Raw genomic sequence first — 17785 nt, 5'->3', positions numbered from 1 at the left:
AAACCCGAGCCATTCCCCCGATGATGCAAACTTTTGTTCATGCCATGGCGCATTTCAGGCTTTTCACTTTGCAGGTGTCTCATGAATTTCCTCTGAGATGGGCCCGCTTAGAAAAAAATGCGTGAAGTTTTCTAAAAATCTGTGCTAGAACTAAGTAACAAGCTGCACACTAAAGTGATTCACGTATTTTGAAGCTGCATGGATGAAGATGCACAAAAATTTGGCATACCTTGCATGACAAAAGATTTGAAACATAAAGGTTGCTAAATGGGTTATATAAGCTGTTGTTTTTGTGATTATTTAGGAAAAAAATGGTAATAACGATACAGATACAAAAGGTACAGAGCCTGTACAAAATGAACTTCTTTTACTGACATAGGACAATATGCTTCACGGTTTTGAACTTAATGTTTTTGACCGATTAAGTGGCGATATTCACAGGCTGTCTTTAGTTACTAAAATCATGTTACAGAAAGAAGCATCACTCTTTGGTTCCTTTTCCTGTATCCGTTCCCTTCATGGCCTGCCAGATCAGAAGAGTTTGTTCACAAATGTATACAGAAATATATAAACAGAAGTCGCTTAGAGGTGATTTCACAGCGCCACGACCCGTCCTCATCAGGTGAACGGACGGACGAGCCCCACAACGCCCTTCGCTACGGCAGCGCAGGCGCTGCGAGCGCCGGCCCGCAGCGGGCGGGGTCTCCGCGGCGCCGGCGGCCGTTAGAACGTCCTGCTCCCTGATTGGCCAGCGGGCGGGCAGGCTTTGTGACGTCCCCGCGCGGGCTCAGCGCGCGGCGGCGGGCCGCGCGGCGTTGCCCGGCAGCGCCCGAGCGGGGGCGCACTGCGGCTGCGCGGCGCCGGCCGCCCGGGCCGTGCCAGGCCCCATGGCCAGAAAGGAGCTGTTTTACCTTCATCTCTTTCGTAAGGACTATGCCCAGGGCAATTCCGCACGTAGGTAAGACGTGGCTCTTCAGACGCTGTGGCGCGCACCGCCCTGTTCGGTTGGAAGGTGTGCCGCCTGGCAAGGGCTGTGCTCCCCGAACCGTCGGGTAGCAGGTTCCTCCGACATCCCTCCGGCCTTTCCTTAGAAACCTGCCTGATGCCCACGTTGAAATACACCATCACAGAAGCCTCCCAGATTTTTCTAGGGCTTATCGCATCCAGAATGCCCCCTTTGTCCTGAACAGTAGCTCAGGAACACAAAATCTTTTGAATACCTCTTAACTATGACATTGCCATTACTCACTAAAGCGTAAATTATACTCCAATAGATACATCGTGGTGTTAAGTGATTCATATTACCCTTCTAGTGCGATAGTAAACTGGGCACTCACATTCTCCCCTTGCATCCACTTCTGAGTTCTTCCACAATGTTATATTTTAAATGAGATTATCACTAGAAATCTGAAACGGAGCTGTTACCTCTGTCAGGGCAAGAAGGAAGCAACAGAACAGCAATAGAAAAACGAAAGATCTCATCATCCTCCAACCCCAAACTGTTCATTTGCTTAGTTCTTGTGGAAAGTTCATTGAATAAAACTGGAGTGTGTTACGTCCAGGATATTAACCCTGTGTTTGTCAGCTATGGTAGTTGCTACGAAAGGTTTTGGGAAAATCCGCTGGGCAAGAAAGGCGGCCAGCAGCTCCGTTAAGAAGTGGCTAGCTCCCTCTCAGAGTGGGACCTCCTTGGCTGTTTGTACCCACAGCCCCGGCGGAATGGACAAGTGGCCGGAGCGCGGAGCCGGCGCTGCGGTGCGCTGCGCTCGGGTGCGCGGCGCGGCACTGCGGCGCCCGGGCCCACGTGGGCGGCGGCGCGCCCCAGCGCGGCTCCGGGGTTACTGTCGCTTTAAGGGCGGCGGGCCGCCGCCGTCCCGTGGTGCATTGCGGCAGGCGCGCGGAGGGAGCGTGGCGGCTGCCCGCGCGCTTGCTGCCGCCGCCGCCGCCTCGGTTCGAAGTTGGCGCCGGGCGCGATGCGGCGCTGAGGGGGCCGCGGCCGCCGCCGGTGCAGAGGCGCCGCGCCACCCTCGCCGCCGCTGTCGGGCCGCGCTGCCGTCTCCCGGCCCCGCTCTCCAGCCGTTCCCGCCGCCGCCATCATGTCTGCGGGCTTCTCCTTCGGAGCGGGGACGCTGGGCTCCGCTGCGGCCGCCGCCGCCGGGGCGGGAGGAGGCGGCGGCGGCGGTTTCTCCTTCGGAGCCGCCACGCCGAGGTAACGCGCCCCTCCGCCCTCTCCCTGGCCGGGCTCCGCGGCCGCGGCGGGGCAGGCCCGGGCAGCACGTGGGGGCGGGCGGGGGGGGGCCTGCGGGCGCTCTCCGCGCTGCTCTCCGCAGGTCGCCGCTGGCGCCGAGGGGCCGGCAGTGCGAGCAGGAGCCCGTGTCGCCGTGTCCGCACCGGCGCGCCGGGCGGGGGTGCTTCCCGCCTGATCTGTCTCTAGCTCTGCAAGAGCAGCCCTAGGGACCCGTCCGTTCAGCAGGGGAAGGCGTCCTTTCTGACTTTGTATTATCTTGGTTTTGTAGGATCGGAGAGACTCTTTGCAGTTGTCTTTAACATTTTAAATCCAGAACGTGAATCATGCTAACCTAGATTTAAGCAGTTAATTTGAGCTCATGTGGCATGTAGCTTACTGATGTAAGAACCTTGAATGTTTAACGTTCAAATATAAACTTCCAGGGTTTGTTCGTTTGTTTTTAAGTTAGTGCATCTATATCCTTTCTGACACAGATAACCTTGTATTTGATGCACAGTGTTCTGGATTGAAAGAGGGGCTGTGGTGCTGTGCTATGATCTGCCTGTGTCATGTAGCAGGCTCTCTGCTAATGAGATCATTAATATTTGGGTTTCTCAGAGTAATAGGTAAGGTTTATTTTTTGTTTTGTACACAACTGCTCTAGCAAAGAATATTATTTTCTAATATATTCCTTCAGTGAAGATTAGGGCCCTTGTAGTAAAGCTTTCTATTTGAACTCTTCTCAAATCTGATCAAGCAAAACTGATTACTTAATACCAACTAAATGGCTGTGGTGAGCTATTCAAGCAAAACGGCCTGAAGCAGATATATTCAAAATGCTTATCTGACAGAATTGGCAAGAGTTTGCACTGTGAGGGGAAGGGAATGCAACACCTGGATCCAAAACAGTATCTTTCAAGTCAAATACTGTTTTTTGAAAGTTCCCGTGTGATGGGACAATTTTACTATCTGTTGTCATACTTTTAATTATGTTATCAAGACATATTTATGTGTATATTTGTTAACTGTGCTTCAATTCTTTTGTACCTTTTTTCCACAATGAAGCTTTTTTTATGGAGTTCTTAAGTTTTTGCTTCATGCTCATTTAATGCAGGTTTTCTATGATTAAAATGAACCAGTTTAACATTTGTTTATTCAGAAACCTTTTAAATAGACTGCAAAATAAAGGAAATTCTTTATCTTGTTAAGTTGCACTTGGTGCAAGCCTTGCCTATTGGAATTAAATATTTTTATTTTTAATAGTTTTCTGTTGTTATCCTAGCTGGCTTTAATTCTGAAATCAAAGTACTAATTAATACACATATCAAACAGTATTTTTATTCAAATACTTTTATAAGCAGGATAAATCTTCAGGGCTGTCAGTCAAGGAGTATCACAGAGGGAGAGGCCTTTTTACTGTTGCTGACTTACGAAAGAATCCTGATCGTTCTGGTGGGATGAGTTGTTGGTGAACATAGAGACTGTAAGGAGAAACTAGTCCTCTTCTTGGCAGGCCAAGGCAAATATTGCCATGTGTTTGTAGACAGTATGCTTTATGATTTAGAGTAAGTAAGAGTATCGTTTATCCGTACAGCCCAAAGCCTGTATGGTATGCTAGGCTGATTCCTATACTGCATCAGTAGCAAGTGACTTTAGTGACCTGAGCTCCTCTTCTATCCCTTTATGAAGAGTAACTCAGCCACCGGTCTTGTGCTTTGTAATGCTGGTCAGAATACTGCCACTGTTGTACTACTACTTTTTTTTCTTTAATAAACTTCATTTTATTTTTTGATTGCTGTCATGTATACTGAACTGCATATTTTCTACCTTAGCTTTAATTTGATGGAATTTTGAAACATGAAAGGCTTCACTAGAAAAATTATCTTACTCTGTACTGGAAGAGATGAGAAATATCAGCTCTCAGCTAGTGAAACATGTTTTGTCTCAGTTTGTCTCAGTTGAGAAGCAGCTAATTAATGCTAATGTGGTTTAGTTTGTTGAAATTTTGAGCGTAACAAAGCTAAAGGGTATCCTGATTTCTGTATGGTTGGAAAATTGTGCTACTAAGGCACTGCCAACTCTTGCTGAACTTAGCTAGTGAGTTTTATAGATGTTTCCAAAACTTCTAATGTTAAGCCTATAATAACTTGCTTCCCCCCCTTCTTTTTAAGAGATTAGCCTTTGTTTAATTCCTTATGCCTTCATACAAAGGATAGAGATGAGGTGGGAGAACAAAAGAGAACATTGTCCAATATGGTAACTTTTTTCTTTAAGACAATATGACTATTGTTAGCAAATGAAACATTAAAAAAAAATCTGAATACAACTGGTGGCTTGCGAAAAGTCTAAATTACGTTTCACCTCAGTGTTGTAGCTTATGGATGAAGCCTAAATTCTAGAAAACTTGTCAGTTTCTAAAAAGGTTTGCAAATGGAAGCAGGAAGCTATTGCAGATTTCATCTGATCTTTTGTCAACTTAAGATCTGAAAACTTCAAAGTTCTTAGACTCATTTGGCTGTTAGTAATGGTGAATTTCATTGGAGACAATCGTGGCTACTGTGTTCCCTGAATATTTTGTACAATAACTTTATGCATTCTCCACTACGTATAAAGCTTTGTCTGGTGTTCGCAGTAGTACTTCTAGAATGTGTAGTTTTCAAAATAAAGCAAATATGTTTAGTTTTCCTTGTGATTGCTAGAATCTGTTTCCCTCCTTCCTTCTTCTTCCCCTTTGTCTGTGAAAATAGCTCTAGAAGTCCGTTTCCATAATTGAATGGAACAGTATATTGTCAAGAAAAAGGTATATGAATTGTAGGTATGGGTTCTCTGTGGTTTGTACCTGTGGGGAAGAATAACACTTGATTAGAAAATGAATTCCAGAATCTATTGTTTGATTAAAATAGGGTAAAGTTGCTGTGATATGAGCAAGTGCATCTATGCGCGCTTATCACTTTAGAATGAAATAAAGTAATGTTGATGAGGTTTCTGGCTAACAGTGTCTGTTTGGACCTGCAGCCTGCTTTGAAAAGATGTTGCTGCTCCCAGCTATGCAGGGTTGTCTATTGCTGTATCCTTTGTGGTGGCTCTGCCCCCTCCCACTCCCCCATTTCCATAGTTCAGGGAAAATAATTTAGCATGATTAATAAGCTGAACTAACAGAGAGAGGTGCAAGTTTTCTGTTGGTCTAGCAAAATGAATCAGTTCAGCAAGGAGTCAAACAAATGCTGGAGTAAATACTGGGGAGGCAGTGGGAGCCAGGTAGTTGTGGAAGGAGATAGGAAGATGAATTCTTCCACACATGCTTCTTGCAGGTATATGGAGGCGGGGGGATGATAGTGAGCTTTGATTCAGTCTGTCTCAGCCAGCTGCATTTTATCTGTTTCGGGAGATGAATGAAAACATGGAAAAGAAATTGACACAGGGGTTTTGGAATTTTTCTTTTAAAAATAATTGTTAATAGTTTTAATTTGTAATAGCTCAACAGGAGGACTTAATTTTGGAACTCTGGGATCTTCTACTGCTACAGCAACTACATCAGCTCCTTCGGTGGGCTTTGGGAGTGGACTTTTTGGATCAAAATCAACCACTGGCTTTACACTGGGAGGTACCAGTACAGGTAGGAAAAGAGATTTAGTTTTATTTTTATACTAAATCAGAAACTTAAATGAACAGGGAAGAAAAACAGTATGTACACAAGACCAGGCTTGTCGTAATGTGCTTGCGGGGGGAGGTTACAGTAATTTGGTAGTTTGTTTAGTAACCCTTTTTACAAAAGGGTTTAAAAGCTCAGTAAACAACAATATGCAGTACCAGTGCTGCAAAAACACAAATGCAGTTACCAGAAAACACTTATCTGGGTCTGTGTATAAATTGTGGCTCACTTTGAATCCCGTAGTTCAGTAAAAGCTTAACTGTTCATCTAGGGTGCTCAAAATTATGATTTAAGATTGAGCAGCACTTTGATTTTAAGATGTCCTTAAAATCACTAAGAGAATGTTAGTATTTGTAGTGTGATATTTGTGATTCTACGGTTGTTAAAGTTTTTGTTAAAGATTTCTTTTTTACATAAAAACAATCCAGGTGAACAAATTCATGAATGTTTTCTTAGACCTTTACTTCGGTCTGTGTATGTGAGGATTCTCGTAGGAGTCTTCAAAAAATCAAATTGTGAAAGAATTAAACTTGTCTGACTTGTATTTTTTTCAGCTATCATACACACTTCAACTTAGTGAATTTTATTTTGTCTCCAGTATTGTTAGGTTTAGCCATCTAAGAAGATATTACTCTCTATCTTAATGTGTTACTCCTGTTGCAGTAATCTCCTTTGCATTACTGAATGAGTGTTTTAATCTTCTAATCAAATGTTTTTTTTAATTTGAAATTGCATAGCACTGTATTGAAAATCTATTTGAATTAGCATGGGGCAGAAAAACTAAGCTAAGATGCTGAATTCAGAAGGAATTTGGACTCTGACCCTCTTCATAAGTATGTAATATAGCACCTTTACAGTGTAATGATATATATACTGTATACAGCTGAAAATTCTTGATACAGTCATTAGTCTCCGTATTCTTGTTTACCTTCCTTTCTTTTAAATTTCTAACAGTTTACTGAAAGTTAACACCTTTGTTAATATCAGTTTCACTGTTGACTGATTTCTATCCAAAAAAATTTTTTTTGAAGTCAGTTTTTTGTTCTACTGAAGCTTACAAATACTGGTTCTTCTGTTAAAGCTTCTTTTATTTTCAACATACTGCACAGGATCTTAGCTTGTATAGTAGTCTACCTATTAACTCATTGCATTATTTCAATGTTTTGTATCATGATTTTCACTATCGTGAAAACCACTCTGGTCTTAACTAGTCTGTGTGTGCTTTGTTTTTAAAGCAGGAACAGCAACAACAATTGCTACAGGATTAACACTAGGTAAGGACCTATTTTGGATATTAATGAGCTACACATTGGGTTACACAGACCCTAATGAGTTACACGAGCAAAAAAAATAGACTGATGGCACTTGTAATGTGGAAAGTTAGTGGTAGTGTGTGAGATTTCTTTTCATTGTTAACTGCAGCCTCTTACTAGAAAGAGAGAAAAGCATAATAATGTTTCTCAGTGCCTTTATGCTGAACTGAAGTTAACAAGCCTGAAGTTAAGTCTGCAAAGCAGAGTGGAGCTCTGCAGTTCTGGGTATGGCATTCCTTGTTGCTGAAGCATTATTCCATTTCTGTACAGGACTGTTTGATATTTTCTCCTTGTAGAAGAATAAGGAGGATTGAATTGAGAGGAGACCTGGGGAATGTATTCCTTTTTGTTTCTTTGACACATCTTTAATGACACTTTTTCAGCTGTTGTTAGAAATACAGCAATATGGTTGTTTAACAGCAGCAGTTAAGGTCTGAAGAGAAATTGAGCTTTACGATACCACAAGTGTTAGGCAGGAGGAGGACTACAAAACAGATTGCTATCCAGGTAGTTTGGAAGCCATTCTGTAGATAAGTAGGGAAAAATAGTCTGTTCTGGTTAGTCCCTTCTCCCTCCCGTATTTTATTTGCTTCTATTACACAGCACTATGTGATGTGTAGTCATATATGATGATCTCTACTACGCAGATCAACAGTCATTCTCTTCAGTAGCCAAATAAAATGATATCATCCAATACATGCACTGAGCAGTTAACTGAGAATGCAAAGTTTCTTATGGTAGTTGTTGTGGTTTATATACGTATATGCATTCTTGTGCTTTATTTGGAAGTGTGGATTGTACAACATAAAATGGGTTCTTACACTGAAATGCCAGTCTAGAGTTACAGGCCCTTAGATTACTAGGAATATTGGAAGAGCATGCCTTTACAATTAATGTAAACGTTTGAAGTTAATCTGAAGGTTCTAGTTTCCCTGAGGATGTTGGGGATATCTTACTTCTTCCAAGTGACTCTTAAGCACCTGAATGTAGCAGTGTGCAATGGTAATAGTTCAGAAGACAAGCTGAATTGAGTATTAATTCTCAAACCAGATATGCTAAGAGTGATATTTATTTGTTGCTTTTAGGCACTCCCGCTACTACATCAGCAGCTACCACAGGCTTTAGTTTAGGCTTCAACAAGCCTGCAGGTTCAGCTACACCATTTGCTTTACCTATTACTTCTACCTCAGCAGGCGGCCTCTCGTTATCATCTGCTCTTACATCGACTCCTGCAGCAGGTAGGAAGACTTTCTTTTAACTGTAAAATGGTACTGTGCTTTATTTTTTTTATTCTTGATACTTTAAGAAGGTTCATTGGACATTAATTCTAAATTTAGAAACCCTAACACAAATAGATCTATGTTTGTATAGAGGGCAGTAAATCGTGTGATATATTCCACCTGAATATAAGGAAGAACCTCTTCACTGTCAGAGTGACGGAGCCCTGGAACAGGTTGCCCAGAGGTTGTGGAGTCTCCTCTGGAGATATTCAAAACCTGCCTGGATGGAGGGGTGACCTCCAGAGGTGCCATCCAACCTCAACCACTACGTGATTCTATGATAAGAATGTTCTGTCCCTTTTTCTCTCTGTAGTCTTTCTCTAATCTATTTCTCCCTATCCTGCCAAAAGTTGGAATGGCTAATTTCAGCAGGAGAGTCAAACTGCACCATTTGCCTTGTGTCAAGTATTTGTTTAACATGAACCATTCAGTATTTAAAAAAGAAAAGTTGGTAGTACCTATTAGATCCATTATGCCATAGAGTAAATCCTGTGCTGGGTAGTTCTAGGGTCTCTAGCATTCTAGAGGACTCAAATTTTGATATAGCTTCAGGTAAATTTAGGCTAATCAAGGCTGAAATATGATGGAATAAAATCTTATGTAACTGAACAGTCTGGTGATTTTGTGTGGAAAATGTGCAGGAAGAAAGTAATGATTGAGGTTATTTTCCAGTTATGATAAAGATGCTATTCACAAATCTCATCAGTTGTTTCAGATTACCTGTAGAAGACTGTCTGCTATGAAACTGCTTTCTCTTCTCTGCAGGTACTACTGGTTTTACACTAAATTTGGGTGGTACAGCTGCTCCAACCACAACTGCCTCCACAGGCCTTTCCTTAGGGGGAGCATTAGCTGGTTTAGGAGGTTCACTTTTCCAGAATACAAGCACAGCAGCAACAGGTGAAGGGTTTTCTTATTCCTGCTTATTTCTCAAAAATTTATTGAAGGTGTGCTTCTATAAAATTTTATTGTATAATTGAGTTTATATAAAAATCTGAACACTTGCCTATGAAAGTGTAATTTAAGTGTTGCTGTTGAGAACAGGGTTAACTTCAGTTTTTATTGTTTATTGATAGTATTGGTTTCTTTCTCAGACTGACTTATGTTTTACAAGTTTTTATTGAAAACACAGGGAAATCTCCGTTATTGCCTCCTTGCATTTACTATCAAATAACTTTCTCGAGTCGATTATGGCAATGTTATACAAGTATCTGCTTTAACTAAGATGTGTTTGCTCTTTGGAGGTTGGAAGCTCCTTATTTTATGTTTTGGTCTGAATAGAATCACTAAGCATCAGTATTGTCATTTCAGGTATTAAATGTTTGTTTCCCTTGTGTAGTAGTGCTGGTAACACGCTGCTCTTAAGTTCTCAGTGGAACAGAAAGACGCTTTCTAAGATACTGCTGATCAGTTAGCTCTGCAGTTTAACTATCTAGTTATGTGAAAGATTGTATAAAACAATTGTGTATAGTTGTATGAAACTTAGTATCTATTTTTTCTCATTATTTTGCAGGTGCATTTAATCCAAATGTAGTAAATAGGCACTGCAATTGCAAGCAAGATAATCTATGCTTTTAGTTTAAAATGCTGATGATTACAATGTATTAAATACTGAAATTCTTTTGGGGTGTATTGTAGGACTTGGGCAGAGTGCTTTGAGTTTGACTCTGGGGACGACTGCAGCTCCTTCAACTACTGTTAATGAAGGTCTTGGTGGCATTGATTTTAGTAGCTCTTCAGACAAAAAGAGTAAGTTCCTTTTTAAAAATGTGTATAAGTGATACGGCATTCTAACTTTTACTGGGGAAGCTATTGGAGCACTGTAGCAAAGGCACTATCTAGTTTTGTTACGAATGTGGAATTAAAACCAACAATATTAATATCTTTTTTCCTCTTACAACGCACTTCTATTAATTGAATTCTCAGATACTTTACTTACATAGAAGAATAAGATTTTGGTTGAAAATGCAGTGTTTTTATTATTTATGTATATATGTGTACATACATATATACACACATGTGTGTGTGTACTACTTATTAAAGAAGCACAAGCAAGGATCATACTGAAAAGCTGGGGTCTGAAATGCCATGCTACCAAACAGGTATGTGTCAAATAGCCACTAGAGGGGGAAGTAGAGCTGCGCATAAGAACATTGCAAATGCAGAAAGTACTTGCTGGGGAAAAAAAAAAGTACTTAGTTCAAATTGATTTGTGTGTGGGGGGGGTGAAACCTGCACAGTAAAACTTTCGCATTTCTGCTTGTTGCTTCTCAGAGTTGTATTTCTGGTGGAGCACAGTACTTCAGATATGTTTTAGCAGGTTGTTAAAACCAATTATTAAAAACCTACCTTCATGGTAGCTTTGGAGTTCTTAAATAGGGGAATATTGAGCATTGAGATATAAGCACTTATCCATTTGCTTTTTTTTTTTTTTTTTTTTCCCCAGAGTAATATCAACTAAAACTCATTTAAAAATAATTATCGTGCATTTCCTCTGGGGAATCAATATTGTTAATCTCTTGATTTCATTTGGGAGGCAAACTTGAGATAAGGTATTCCAATGCTAAAATAGAAGGAAACAAGCTCCATGAAGCTGTCCTTCTGGAGTAACATGAGTTGTGGAAATGTAGTTCCTCATATCTGTAGGAGAGATGTATTGGCTGTCCAAACTAGAGTACGTACCTGTTTGGAAGGGGAGTTTTTTTTAGGAGAGATTCCTGAGATGAGGCACTCTGGAAAAAGTTCTGACTCCTAGGTTCTCATATGGTTTCTCATTACTACAATACTGCAATGTCTTGTTGTTACATAGCAAGATTTTCCGAGTATACAAGTATATTAAAGTTAAGTCCAGAGGACTGCAGGTTCAGTCTACTTTGGTCTGGGATATGTCACTATTGTTTTACCCAGCTTTTAGCACAGAATCCCAGATGAGTTAAGTATTGAATTCCCTATATATTACATAGTGGAATTTGGTGCCTAGGACAATGGGTTTATAGTGACAATAAAAAGCAAAGATTCCTAAGCTAACCAGTGGGAAATGCTGTTTCTGAATTTACATTCCTCTTCAGGATTTAGGATTTAACTTGGGAATGTTTCTTGTAGCTGATAATACTGATCTAAGCAGTATGACTTCTATTTCTGTACTATTATTTCAGTTGTGTTAGTACAAATATTTGTACTATTATATGAGGAACGAGGTAAAGGTTTGGGAGTGGGAGGGTTGTTTTGTGGTTGTGGGTTTTTTCCTTCCTTTCCTTCCTGAAGAAAAGGAAGGAGAGATGGCATAAGCTGACACTGCTACCAAAAAAATTGCTTATAAAATTATGGCCCTAGGAATTGTAGGGCAGATGAGGACCAGCATCTTTGTGCTTCCTATTGGTTATAAAAACCTCTTCTTGTAGAGGCAGAAGGCTGCCTAACACTTCCTTAAAACACGACTGCAGTAGAATAAGCTCTTTTCATATATCAGTTTTACTCATGCATTAGCATAGAAAATAAAGCATTTGCCCAGAAGGTAGCAGGATCTGGTGCCAAACCTAGCACCTAATGCCTTGTAGGTATTGTTCAGATGAACAGTAAAAAAACAAAGTTGAATGGCTAGAAAGAGAAAGCCATAAATTTGTGTTTTGCCTAACTTTAAAGTTATCAAATGAGAAAGGAGCACTTTTTTCCAGTTTGTGTGGTTGATGTGTGATGTGGTGTGGAGTGTGTTTGTTTTTTGTTTTTTTTTTCTTCCCTTTTTACTCCAAAAGGAATAGGCAGTGGTCATGAGACTCCACTAAAATTTTCTATATGCCCTAATACCAGATGACAGAATCACTCTCCTTTTTCGTTCTTTCTCTGGCAGCACAAGTTTGCATTTAGTTCCATAGACAACTTAAGCCACTCTTAGAAGTGACACTAGCTTGTCTCAGCAGAAACACTGACTTGTGCAGCTTAAACTGCTTGTGGCACTAGCATTGGCTTTATAGAGGTCCAAATGAATTGGGAACATTGGAGAGAGACTGTCTTAGCATACTCTCTAGCCTGGTGGCATTGAGAGAGAAGTGAGAATTTGAATCACGTCTACCAAGACCAGCCCAGATCTTGGTCTTCCGGAGAGTGTTTTTCCTGGTAGATGGATATGTGAAAGTTGCAACATGATTACTGACCCTGACTGAAAATAGGCACAAAAATAAGCCATGATTAATATTGTTTCGAACTCCATTCTGTTTATCAAGAAAGACATTTGGGATGTTGGGCGCTAGATCCACAGATGCCTAGTTTGTAGTGTGTAAGTGGTAACTAAACAAGGTTTTACAGAGCTAAAGGTATTACTGCTTATTGGACATAGGCAATAGCAGAACTCTCGGGGAAGTCTCTTTGCCAAACCTTCATTACCCTCGTGTTTAAGAGGAGATAGTGTGTTGTTGCTGAATCGAGACACTTAGGATTTACACCCATAAAAACTCAAGTGATTTGCTTCTTGTTGTTTAACAAAGGACAGATTTCTTATGCAGTTGTTCATGTATCTGTACTGACTTGTATAGTGACACAAGATGTTTAGCATTAATTTATGTGCCAGATGTTACCATCTTAATTGATAAACTTTTGTTCTTGAAAGGATGCTTACCTGTGAGAGTAAATTAAAACCTTTCTTTCATGGCTGGTATGGTGTCTTCCTCTTATGAAATCATGCAGATAGGAGTCTTTAGTTCCCTGAAGTTCTCATAAAGGTTGTTTTGTTTGGTAGCTCTTCAGAGTTTTATTTCTGACCTACAGTTTTTATTTTGTAGATGACAAAACAGGCACACGACCAGAGTAAGTGTTAAGATTTTTATTTATATTCTCTGGGTTATTAGAAAATAGCTACACTTAATATTTTGTCTTTTCTACACTAGTGAAAAAAACAAATATAAATAGCATCTGTGATATGAATAATTCACTAATGGTGGTTTGTCATTTTGAACTTAATAGCCATTTTCTCATCTAGTGTACCTACAGCTTATCTGGTTTTTGCTGTAGTTTTGTGTGATCTCTAAAAAAATTTTGGGGAAAATACATACAATGCTTATACAAGTTTGAAGACTGAAATAGTCTCTATTGATTGTGTGCATTAATCCAAATTATTACTAGTTGTAACTTTTATATAAGTTTGTATCTGTTATATGTAACTGATCACTTGAAAATTTTAATTTTGTTTAGAAATCGTGAAAATGTTTGGCAGTATTTAAAGCACTATGTAAACATACGTTGTCTCTTTGTAGAGATAGTAAAGCACTCAAGGATGAAAATCTACCTCCAGTAATCTGTCAAGATGTAGAAAATCTACAGTAAGTAGTCTTTCAGAGTTGCGGGGTTTTTTTTATTATTTATTTTTTTTTTTTATGGTTGAATAGCCAAAGTTGTGTACACTGTTAATGCTCTGTAGCAAAAGAGCCATGGTGCGGGCTGCGTGCAGATAACTTGCCCTGGCCAAAGCCTCTTGACACGTTAACCTGCGATCAGAGTAGATGGATAGTTCTGGTAGCTGAAGCTACTTGTCATAGACTGGTCTTTTTCAGCCTGACCTTTCTATGCATATTTACACAAATGTGTGTACCTAATAAATATGCTCCTAGAAGCTGGTCCAGCTCTGTCTGGGAATATTAAGTCTGATATGCATACATAGTGAGTGTTGGACCTTTCCATGAGATCCACAGCATGTATAAAATAGAGAACTGCAAAACAGCCTTCCTTTAGGTAGGAAGGAGGCAGATTTTAGACTAGTCAAAGAAGCCGACTATGACTGTATTTGTGAATTCAAAATGGTAACCACTTTTAGATGTTTAATAAATGAGGATATAAGCTTAGTTTGTCAGGGAAAAAGGTAACATAATTAATTTTGATAATTTGATACTGAAGTTACTGGATTTGTTTCTGACCTATTAGCATTCTAAGAGTTATAATACAATAGTGTACAGTAGTTTTAGAATTCAGTATTTGATTTTTGGAAAGATTGATTTCATCCCTATTTAAGTAATCAAGTTATAAACAATTGGGTATGTCCAGTAACATAATATATATTGTCTATCTGTCTCTTTCCTTTCTCCCCTCCCCCCCCAATTCCTCCCTTCCTCAGGAAATTTGTGAAAGAACAAAAACAAGTCCAGGAAGAAATTAGTAGAATGTCCTCTAAAGCAATGCTTAAAGTACAGGAAGATATTAAAGCTTTGAAACAACTTCTGTCTGTAGTTGCCAGTGGATTACAGAGAAATACCCTTAATATTGACAAGCTGAAAATGGAAACTGCACAGGTATATTTAAATATAAATTGTGTTAACTTGTGTTAACTCAAGTCTGTGTGCATTAATTTATCTAGGATAAATAGTCAGGTGAATAAGTGGAAACTCAACTGTATCTTGACAAAAACAGTTGTCAAGTGAAAAGTGTAATCCTGGGAGACTGACTGAAATCTGGCGTTTTGTTGTCAGATAAGTACAACAGCAGTTAGGTGACCATTGTTCAGAAAAGTACTTTTCTGCAGCAAAGGCAACAGAAGGGAGTATGTGCCACTTTAGTTCAGTATCGGTTATATATTCAGCAAAGGCTTGTTTGTAATAACATGCCACAGAGGTGCAAGTACATGTTTCTTTTTGATTTTTAAGAAACAGCAGAATTTCAGGGACTTCAGTGTCTTAACGATCACTAGTATATTTTTAGTGCACATGAATCGAAACTCTCCCCATCAGTCTGCATCTTACCTGTGTACCAATTTGAGCTCAGGTTATTAAGGGACTTTCTCAAGATCAGATCTGTACTGCTTCATCTTTTATTTGGCATGTGAAGATGGTTTGCTTTGCAAAGAAATACGTGTATTTTATTCCAAGATAAAAATTTTCATTTTTGTATATATTATGGTACTGAAAGGAAATACTCCTTAGTTGTGCTTTGGAAACCATTCTTTCTTTTTTTTAAAGAAAAATGTATTGGTGGAATTCTCATATTTCCATAAATAATGCAGTTGAGAATAATCACAGAATGAGGCATTGAGAAATTCTTAATGGTAGAGTTTTTGGAATGTGTTGAACAGAAGTGTATGTACATGAAAAAGATCATGAGGAAGATTCTATTGAAAAAGCACTCTGTGAAATAGTAAATGTTTTTATTAAAGCAAAATTGTTTTGTTTGATATAGTCCCTTTTAGATGCATTACTTCCTTAGCCTTGACTTTACTCCTTCCTCCCCCCCCCCCCCCCCCCCGCAGTCTTCAATAATTATATCGGGATTTCTGAAGTAAAAGACGTTTCTGAAGAAACCAAATCTTCACGGTGGCTGTTCAGTACAATGCTTCCTAGATTTCTTAGAACTCAGCATGCTTTCAAGATAAAAGCTTGTTTGTTCCTTTTCCAAACTTCTGTTGCATTTACAGTTCTCCAGCCTTCTGCCAATCTATTCTTTGAAGAATTTCTGGTCAGATTTTCTTGTAATTTTTAACTTAATTCATATACAATTTTATTTAAATACTTAACTATAATATTTTAGTCACTTTTTTTCTTTTTGAGCAGCACCTTATCTTTTATTAATTTTTCTTACTTGTTTAGGAGCTAAAAAATGCAGAAATAGCGCTAAGAACACAGAAAACTCCTCCAGGTCTTCAGCATGAAAATACAGCTCCAGCGGAGTAAGTTACTGTTATTTATGAGTAGTCAGTAATATAACTTTAAGTTGATTTTTTTTTCTGCTTTTTGTAAAATGTGCACTGAGTGCGTCATGGAAACAGTGCTCTTACTTCTGCATTCAGTTTATCTTGGCACTTCAGTATTCTACCATAGACATGGAAAATACAATCCTTGCTCTCCTTCCATTAATAAAAGGAGTCTATAAAACATACACCTGCTATATGTAATGCAATGAAGATTAATAGCTATTTTAGATTTGAGAATAAAAACAGATGTCAAATTAGCAGAGTTTAATCATGTAATCTGATTGTTTTACTCATCTAGCTACTTCAGAATCTTGGTTGAACAGTTTGAAGTACAACTGCAACAGTACAGGCAACAAATAGAAGAACTGGAAAATCATCTTGCTACTCAAGCAAACAATTCACACATAACTCCACAAGGTAATGTTCCAATTTTAATGTTTCTTTCACAAAAATTAAGAAACTTCATGCTTATAGGAAAAACTTTGCAATTATTTCCTCCTTTAATTATTGTTAGCGTTTCTCATTTAATGTACAGTAATAAGTGTTCAGATAGGTGAAGAAGTTGCTCTATATAAAGATCTGTAGCTCTAGCTTTTAAGAGGTTCTTGAGTTTTTGAAGTTGGATCCACTTCCTGAGGTACAGTTGATAAACCTGGTCTGTGTTGTTTAGAAGCTTTGATACCAGAAAGATGTTAGGCCTATGAGTAGAGTTCACAAGTTCTGAACTACTGAAAAATAGGAAATAACCAAGAAGCATGGTATGTTTCACACTTGTTTGTTTTGTCTCACTTTAACGTTTTATACAAGACTGGTGTCTGAGCCTTCTGTAGATTTAGCTGACACTTGCATAAAGGCTGAGAATGGAAATTTGGAGTTCTTAAGGCAGGAGGTACCTCTGAGACATGATTTGGAAATGTTTGAACTCAAGTTCTGGGCTCTTACAGCAGTGTCTATGGAGCTCATCTACACTTTGCTCCTTTATATTGCTGGTGAGCTTACAAGCATCAGTGCAAGCTTCCTACTGAGTCAATGAAAAACTGAAGAGCTCAAAATTGCTTGTCCATTGATTGTCCACTGATTCTGTTCTGTTTTTAAACTTCTTTTGTCTTTTCCTACTTCTGTGCATTACATGCATAAGATGCATGGGACTGTTACAGTCTGCACTTTATGGTTAACATAACATAACTGTGAGAATCTGAGGTGTTTTTGTCTCACCTCTCTTTCTCTCCCTGCCTTTATCTCCTTCTCTGGAGATGCTCGAAACCTGCCTGGACGCGATGTTGTCTAACATGTTCTAGGTGACCCTGCCTGAGCAAGGGGGTTGGACTAGATGATCTCCAGAGGTGCCTTCCAGCCTCAACCATTCTGTGATTGTGTGATTTGTCCTAGTCTGTCTTTTACCTTCCTTACTACCTTCTTTCCTCCTTCTATCCCCTTCCACTAACACAACTTCACCTGCCACCTCCTATTTTAGGATGAGGTCTTTATGCTTGCCAATGAAAGATATCAAAGTGTCTTCATTGCAGATAGCTTTCACAGAGAAATAAAACTGATCTACAGCAAGTTTTTTGTTTTCAGGAATGAGATGAAGATCGGATTTATTCTGAAAAGTAAACTAACAGTAGATTTAGCTCTGGGATATAATGT

General features: G+C 39.4%; 1 protein-coding gene across 2 annotated transcripts in view; it reads left to right on the top strand.

The window, feature by feature from the left end:
* Positions 1-2057: 2057 nt before the first annotated feature.
* NUP58 (nucleoporin 58) overlaps positions 2058-17785 on the top strand; it is a 34370-nt gene continuing 18642 nt past the window's right edge. Inside the window, exons 1-11 of one of the 2 annotated variants that reach the window (XM_062577219.1) lie at positions 2058-2209; positions 5704-5843; positions 7118-7153; positions 8278-8430; positions 9238-9372; positions 10111-10221; positions 13248-13272; positions 13719-13784; positions 14573-14747; positions 16035-16114; positions 16437-16555. In XM_062577219.1, coding sequence (XP_062433203.1) covers positions 2097-2209; positions 5704-5843; positions 7118-7153; positions 8278-8430; positions 9238-9372; positions 10111-10221; positions 13248-13272; positions 13719-13784; positions 14573-14747; positions 16035-16114; positions 16437-16555 — 1153 coding nt within the window. In that variant the 5' untranslated portion in view covers positions 2058-2096. Of the gene's footprint in view, positions 2210-5703; positions 5844-7114; positions 7154-8277; positions 8431-9237; positions 9373-10110; positions 10222-13247; positions 13273-13718; positions 13785-14572; positions 14748-16034; positions 16115-16436; positions 16556-17785 lie in introns of both variants that reach the window. The other variant, XM_062577210.1, reaches the window with a different exon arrangement.

The sequence above is a fragment of the Rhea pennata genome, chromosome 1 (genome assembly GCF_028389875.1).
Source record: "Rhea pennata isolate bPtePen1 chromosome 1, bPtePen1.pri, whole genome shotgun sequence".
In the NCBI taxonomy this organism is placed as follows: domain Eukaryota; kingdom Metazoa; phylum Chordata; class Aves; order Rheiformes; family Rheidae; genus Rhea; species Rhea pennata.
The sequence above is the reverse complement of the archived record's forward strand: the minus strand, read 5'-3'. Positions and strand labels throughout refer to the sequence as shown.